This window comes from Coregonus lavaretus (assembly GCF_964263955.1).
Source record: "Coregonus lavaretus genome assembly, chromosome: 13".
In the NCBI taxonomy this organism is placed as follows: domain Eukaryota; kingdom Metazoa; phylum Chordata; class Actinopteri; order Salmoniformes; family Salmonidae; genus Coregonus; species Coregonus lavaretus.
In genome coordinates, this window is record NC_140000.1 from 15,980,148 (window position 1) to 15,988,323 (window position 8,176).

Sequence of the window (8,176 nt, forward strand, 5' to 3'; positions counted from 1 at the left end):
TGAAAATTGCTATCTTACTGTAACTGCAATGTGAGTTCACCCACATCTTTTATGTGCACTACAATGATAGGCCTACACCAATTTTAAAGTGATTGTTCCATTTTCACCTCAAAATTAATATCTTCAAAAGCCCTTGCTTGTATAGTGTATTGTGCATCAGTTCAGTTAATCTTCACTGCCTGGGGAATATTTAATCCCTAAATATCATTTTAAACAAGATAATTGATTTCCATTTCAGCTCTGAGAAAGAAAGACAATGATGAACAAAGAGTGATGAATTAAATGTATCTTCTGAAAGTCATCACTTTCCAAACATCCACTGATTAATTAACTGTTGAACCATAGATGAAGAATAGCCTGGATTCTGCTGCTGTAATTTCACTCTCCGACTTCGTGACAATAAAACAGAGTACACTTGACCTTTGAACATGATGGACTATTGACAGTATTCCAAAACACAGGTCCAGAACATCTTTAAAGCCACTAGTGCCTTTGCATAAATATTTTCATTGATGGATAGTGTTAAGATCACTCCACATCGCAGCCCCTCTCTTCTAAAATTGTAGTCTACATATCCTACTTACCGCTCTCCATTTTACCGTCCTCCAACTCATTATTGCTCTGCGCATCCTAGCCAAGCGCGCGAGTCCGAAAGCAATCCAAGATGATGTCAATGGAGAGGCACACCTTCGTTCCGAATCCAGAGAGGGAGAGCGCGCGGTGTAAGAACACGACGGAAGCACATAGCTGCGTGTGGTGAAGTTTAGTATACCTCATATAATAACTATGTTATGCTTTTATTAAACGGAGAGTCAATTTCAGAAATCCTCGCCTACTTCGCTATATATATATTTAATTTTTTTAGATGTGAGGGAATAAACCTGTCTCACTGCGCACGCACCGCACCAACATTGTCCGGTGTCGAATGACTGAAGCTTGCGAATCTACTGATGACCACTACTCGAAATTGTTTGGCACATTACGGTGTGGCATTTAACGTTAGCCTTTTTGGTTGTTTTTCATCTCCTGCGCTCTTGGATCTTTTTGGAGATGTCCGAGTTTAACCAATCAAATATATCAGGCGGAAACGCTCCGGACCCGGACTACAAGTGGACATATGAATATTACGACGATGAGGAGCCTGTTTCGTTCGAGGGACTCAAAGCGCACCGATGTAAGTACGGGATCTCTGTTTAAAGTACTGTGCTGCCCCTCCATCCCTTTCACCCATCTACTTTCCGTTACGCATGCATTACTTTATTGTAGAAAGGAATTGTGATCAAATCATGTGTGCATGTATTTATACCTGAGAATTGCCATTGCTCATTGCATCACATTCATATTTCTGGCTAGAAGTTAAAGTTAAGTATAGTGGCAATTTAGAATGTCAGTAGAGCGGATATTCTACATAGTGACAAAGAGGTAGAGGGTGTGTGTGTGTGGTTTATGAAAGAGAGCAGGAGGGGTGGGGGGTCCGTTTTGTGTTGTCAGGGACAGCCGTAGAGTGGAAACCATGCAGAGAAATATAAGCATATCAATGCTGAGAGTGTCTGAGTAAGGGGGTTCCTTGTTTAGGCCTGTATGTGTCAGCCTTTTAACATTAGACACACACACACACAATCAATACATTTATTTTCCCTCTAGGATGACATGCACAAATCAATGTCAACTCAGTCTAGACACATAGACCATAATACATTTTCATATCTTTATCTCTCTCTCTCTCTCTCTACTCTCCATCTCATTGTGCTTAAAATAATGTTGTTTTTGTCATGCTATAGATATAATAGCCTACTATACATTGGAACTAAAACATGTATTTGACCTGTCAATCAAATCTTGTTATGTTGCAGACTCTATTGTGATAGGCTTCTGGGTGGGCCTGGCTGTCTTTGTCATCTTCATGTTCTTTGTCCTGACGCTGCTCACCAAGACAGGAGCTCCACATCCCGAGTGAGTCTCCTTATCAACCAGCCATCACGTAAATCAAGTGAATTACTTAGCAGTCCACCAACCCCCAGTGCCTCTTAACATGTACACAATTATTTTCCACTGTAGGTAAATGGCATAGACAGTGTGACTGGTCCATGTTCCAAGTTTCATGGTGCTTTTCAGCACCATGGACAGCACCATGCTTATTAGTGGTGGTTCAGCACCACGGACAGGTTCTTAGCATGCGCAATCATTTTTCACACCAGGTAAATACCATTGTCAGTGTGGCTGTTTCATATCCCAAGTTTTGTGGTACTTTGTTTTCAGCACCATGGATAGCACCAGGCGTGTTAGTGGCAGAGCCTTACACAGGCTGTGGTTAGTTCTGCTTCAGCACCACAGAGAGCACCTAGTTCAGATCATCGTTTGGAGAGCTTCAGCATTATGCTAGAGTGTCTCTTGGTTTTCCTCTCTGTAAGTGAGACAATTCTCCCTCCCAGTCTCAGTGCACTCTGATGTTTGATGACATCTTAGTAAAGTATTCTAATTATCAGCAGCCCTCTTCCCTTTTATCCATGTTTGTAGTCTCCATGGTTGTAGTCTCATTTGCACACTGTGCTCTCTCTCTCTCTCTCTCTCTCTCTCTCTCTCTCTCTCTCTCTCTCTCTCTCTCTCTCTCTCTCTCTCTCTCTCTCTCTCTCTCTCTGTCAGCGCCCTCATTTTTCTTACTATAAGCTCTGCCTCAATCCTTCTTTCTCTCTCCTTTTCAGTCAGAGATCTCTCCCTTGGTGGTCCCTCCCTCTCTTACCCCTCCATCAATGCACTGTCTCTCTCCCACTCTCTGCATCTCTCTTTATCCTTTCTCTCTCCTTTTCAGTCAGAGATCTCTTCCTTGGTGGTCCCTCTCTTCTGCCTCCCTCTGTGCCCTGTCTCTCTCCCACTCCCCTCATCTCTCTCTCTAGCCACGTGCAAACAAACTGCGGTAAACTGTATGCGTTCCGGTGGAAGTCCATTCATTTCAATGGGAGGCAAGCCGCACCGCTGCGACTCATCTGCCGGACTAGGCTGCGGTCGGTGTGTGCAGTGTGTTGCATACTTTGGAATTTTCCAACTTGTGCATTGCTTTGCCGTGCGATCTCAGAAACGGAAGCAGATTAACCACAGAAGACTGCAAATCTGTAGCTTTTTTGTGTGTTTATGGGATAGCAACAAGACATTTTTGACAGGTCAATACATTTAAAGTACAAGATCAAAGTTTATGATGTTTATAATTGTATGCAATTATGTGGTAACACTTTAGTTGACACCCAGTGTCACAACACGTTATGACACGGTCATAGCCCTGTCATAATATGTCATAACAGCTGACATAACTTGTCATAACCTGTCATAATATGGTCATACCACTGTCATGACCCATATATGTACACCTGTTGTGACATACATGGTGTTATTTTATATTATGGCTGGTTATGACACCTTCATAAGAGTGTGAAAGCCTACATTTATTCAAATTAGTTTTTTTCCCTGCCAAGAAGTTTCCTTTCATTTGAAAGTATGTCTCTTAAATCCTTTGTTTTTGTTGTAATGAATTCTTTACAGTCATGTTTTTTCATCATATTTTAAATACACTTTATGACACTGTCATGAAGCATTATGACCATCCTGTGTCACTTTACTTAGACTAAAAAAAATACACTTTATGACACTGCCAAGTAGCAATATGACCATCATAATCATATAAGCCAGAAACGCCTATCACTTACATGCCCTTACATCAGTCATCAGTCCAAAAGAGGGTGTCTTATCCTGCTCCTGAAATCTGCTCCTGCATTCATCCCAGTCATCATTAACAGGACATTGGGGTGGGTGCATGTCTGACATCAATGTGTGCGCAATTACAATGATAATTTAACATGGTCAATAAAAAATTAAATATCAATTATATAACATAAACATACTGTTGACAAGTAGGCTATAGTGAAATGGAATGTTTTGCCTTGTGTGGTAGGTTTTGTGGGTTTTGACACTCTTATGTAGGTGTCATAACCAGCCATAAAATAACACAATATACGTCACAACAGGTCTAAATAAATGTGTCATGACAGTGTTATGACCATATTATAACCGGTTATGTCAGCTGTTATCACATATTATGACATGGTTATCCCTGTGTCATAACGTGTTATGATGCTGGGTGTCAAGTAAAGTGTTACCAATTATGTTTTATGTAATATAGGCCTTTGCCATTGCTATTGCTGCTTTTATTCATAATAAAGTGTAGCCTGTTGTTACACACACACGGCATGTGGCTGAAAGATAATGATTCAAACGTCCATGTTGCGTGATGCTGATTGTGGTGATGCGGTGCATAGACTGCAACAATTGCATAGCAATTATCGTACGGCAATGTGATGATGCAGTCTGTTTGCATGCAGTGTCTGAATTCTCTTTCTCTTGGCGCTCCATCCCCTCTCTCTCTCTGCCAGTCTCCCTTTCTCAACTCTCTCTAAGCTGACTCTTTCTTTAAGCTCAATTCTCCCCTGTGAACGTTTTCTTTCACTCTATGAACCACCCTTATCCCTGTGACTGTGTGTGTGGCGGGTGCCACGGCTCTCTCATTAGCTGTCAGAGAGCTGAGCCAGTGAGTCTGTATGTATCTGATCCTCTGGAGTGGATCTCTGCCAGGCTCAGCTCTGGGATCCCTTACAGACAAACCTCAGGGCCAAGCCTGTTAACCTCCCAGGTCTGCTGATCACAGCACTCCACTGCTCCAGTCCAGCACCATGACATCCATTTACTCAGCTTTCTCTCTCCCTCCCTCTCACTTCCTCTCTATACTGAGCTGAGCTAAAGACAAAAAACAAAGACACCCGCTAAGAGGATAGAAATATGGTGTTGAGCCAATATACACAGACTTAGCGCACGGATGTGCAACACAGCTCTTTCCAAACATGCATCGATTATACAATCCAAAGATTTTTGCACCAAAATGAGAGCATGAATGAAGAGTCATACGCCCCAAAAGGGAATACATGATACCCTCTCTTACCTAACATCCATGTCTCTTTCTTCCCTCTCCCTGTCCTCCCTGATTCTGATTAAGGCAATTGATGTTTTTAACTTTTAATTGTGAGGTAGTCACACCTATTTTTCTTCTGATACACTCCTGGTCCTCAACTGTCCCCTGTCCAGAGGAGCTGAGCCCCGTAACAAGCGTGTTCATCTGACCAGCTGTGTGGAGGACCTCTGCCCCCCTGCAGACCCTGTCAACCGGCCCTGCCTCCATCGCCCCCTACTGGACTCCTCTCTCAGCCGCTCCCTCTTCCACTGCTACATCAATGAGGAACAGGCCCAGGCCCAGGGGGGGTCTAGGCCTAGAGCTGGGGCAGGAGCTGTGGGAGCACCCAGAGGAGGGCTGGTCCAGGGGCCGGGGCAAGGCAGGTCAGGCAGCCCAGAGGAGGAGGAGGGGGTGGTGGTGGGGATAGGAGTAGGGGTAGGTGTCAGCCTTGCCCTGCAAGGGGCTGCCATGCTGGGGGGGAACCGGACTGACCACAGAGAGGCAATGTTCCTGTCCCACTTCAACATCCCTAACGTTGTGAACTCCGAGCACAGCTCCGCCCTGGGGGAGAACGATCTGCTGCTGGGGGAGCCGCCAATCATCATGGAGGGGGAGTGTCGTTCCCATGGGGCCCATCACACGATTGACTGGGGGAACCGCCAATCATCCTAGAGGGGGAGTGTCACCGGCCACGCAGCGCCCTTCACAAGATGGACTGTCCTGCCCATCACACAATAGACTATGGTCCAGTTTACTTCTCACACCACCTCCGTTAGGACATTATGGATAATTATGAGGGCATCACAGGACTCACCAGCCTTATATAGAGAGAGTTGTGTCAACCACATTTATGGAGGTTCAAATAGGTTCTAATCTAACATTCTGTGTTGTGCCGGTCATGTACAGTGCAAGCTCTCCAAATTAGGCTGTGGTTCCAGCTTCTCACACCACCTCTGTTAGGACATTATGGATTATTATGGATCCTCTTACTGTAACTGTACATCCTGCCCTTTTCATTCTGTTCAGATTTGGTTCAGGCTAAAATAGTCAAAATATAATCATTTAAGTGTACATATGTGAGATGAGCTACTTTTCTAATCTTTATGTCAACGAAGTTGCCTACGCAGAGCCAGAACTTGTGACGTCACATCAACGCTAAACTGGAAGTCCAGCTTCAAGTTGATTAGAATGTATAGTGGTGGAGGCCTTGTGGGATGGAGAAAGAAGAGGTAAGGACAATTTGATGCAATAACCAAAATGCACCAGAAAGGCAAGACTCTTCTATTGGGTTTTCAATTCAACAGCAGTCTGAATGTTGTCCTTGTTCAGTACTAATCGTAGCACACCTGTTCATCACTCTAAACTGTTATATACAGTTGAAGTCGGAAGTTTACATACACCATAGCCAAATACATTAAACTCAGTTTTTCACAATTTCTGACATTTAATCCTAGTACAAATTCCCTGTCTTAGGTCAGTTAGGATCACCACTTTATTTTAAGAATGTGAAATGTCCGAATAATAGTAGAGAAAATGATTTATTTCAGCTTTTATTTCTTTCATCACATTCCCAGTGGGTCAGAAGTTTACATACACTCAATTAGTATTTGGTAGCATTGCCTTTAATAATACAATAAGTTGGGTGAATTTTGGCCCATTCCTCCTGACAGAGCTGGTGTAACTTAATCAGGTTTGTAAACCTCTTTGCTCGCACACGCTTTTCAGTTCTGCCCACAAATGTTCTATAGGATTGAGGTCAGGGCTTTGTGATGGCCACTCCAATACCTTTACTTTGTTGTCTTTAAGCCATTTTGCCACAACTTTAGAAGTATGCTTGGGACCAAGCTTTAACTTCCTGACTGATGTCTTGAGATGTTGCTTCAATATGTCCACATCATTTTCCTTCCTCATGATGCCATCTATTTTGTGAAGTGCACCAGTCCCTCCTGTGCTTCACGGTTGGGATGGTATTCTTCGGCTTGCAAGCTACCCCCTTTTTCCTCCAAACATAACGATGGTCATTATGGCCAAACAGTTCTATTTTTGTTTCATCAGACCAGAGGACATTTCTCCAAAAAGTACGATCTTTGTCCCCATGTGCAGTTGCAAACCGTAGTCTGGCTTTTTTATGGTGGTTATGGAGCAGTGGCTTCTTCCTTGCTGAGCAGACTTTCAGGTTATGTCGATATAGGACTCGTTTTACTGTGGATATAGATACTTTTGTACCTGTTTCCTCCAGCATCTTCACAAGGTCCTTTGCTGTTGTTCTGGGATTGATTTGCACTTTTCGCACCAAACTATGTTCATCTCTAGGAGACAACGTGTCTCTTTCCTGAGTGGTATGACGGCTGCGTGGTCCCATGGTGTTTATACTTGTGTACTATTGTTTGTACAGATGAACGTGGTACCTTCAGGCGTTTGGAAATTGCTCCCAAGGATGAACCAGACTTGTGGAGGTCTACAATGTTTTTTCTGAGGTCTTGGCTGATTTATTTTGATTTTCCCATGATGTCAAGCAAAGAGGCAATGAGTTTGAAGGTAGGCCTTGAAATACATCCACAGGTACACCTCCAATTGACTCAAATGATGTCAATTAGCCTATCAGAAGCTTCTAAATCCATGACATCATTTTCTGGAATTTTCCAAGCTGTTTAAAGGCACAGTTAACTTAGTGTATGTAAACTTCTGACCCACTGGAATTGTGATACAGTGAATTATAAATGAAATAATCTCTGTAAACAATTGTTGGAAAGATTACTTGTGTCATGCACAAAGCAGATGTCCTAACCGACTTGCCAAAACAATAGTTTGTTAACAAGACATTTGTGGAGTGGTTGAAAAACAAGTTTTAATGACTCCAACCTAAGTGTATGTAAACTTCCGACTTCAACTATAACTTTTTATATACCGTGTTGCTCCTGTCAATGCTTTGCCTACATGTCATATCAATGTCTCATCTGCCAAGTCTATAGAAGGTTGTGACTGAATAAAATTATTTAAAACACCAGCTGATTGTGAACATTATATAACCATTTCAAAGTAACTTGGAACCATGAATCAGAAAGTTCTCTAATTCTGAAGATAAAAACAAGTGGTGAATTGTTTCACTATTGTTTTTTTTTCATTTTTACAGGATTTAACTTTCCCTTTTGAAAAGTGATATCCCAAGTATAAATACAGTAA

General features: G+C 42.6%; 1 protein-coding gene across 1 annotated transcript; it reads left to right on the forward strand.

Annotated features, from left to right (window-relative positions):
- Positions 1-1,050: 1,050 nt before the first annotated feature.
- Positions 1,051-5,665, forward strand: LOC311139378 (melanocortin-2 receptor accessory protein 2A-like; the record flags this gene model as incomplete). The annotated part of the gene is made up of 3 exons (XM_084174247.1): positions 1,051-1,174; positions 1,854-1,953; positions 5,128-5,665. The coding sequence occupies 3 exons, from the start codon at positions 1,051-1,053 to the stop codon at positions 5,663-5,665; spliced, it is 762 nt and encodes a 253-aa protein (XP_084030373.1).
- Positions 5,666-8,176: the final 2,511 nt, after the last annotated feature.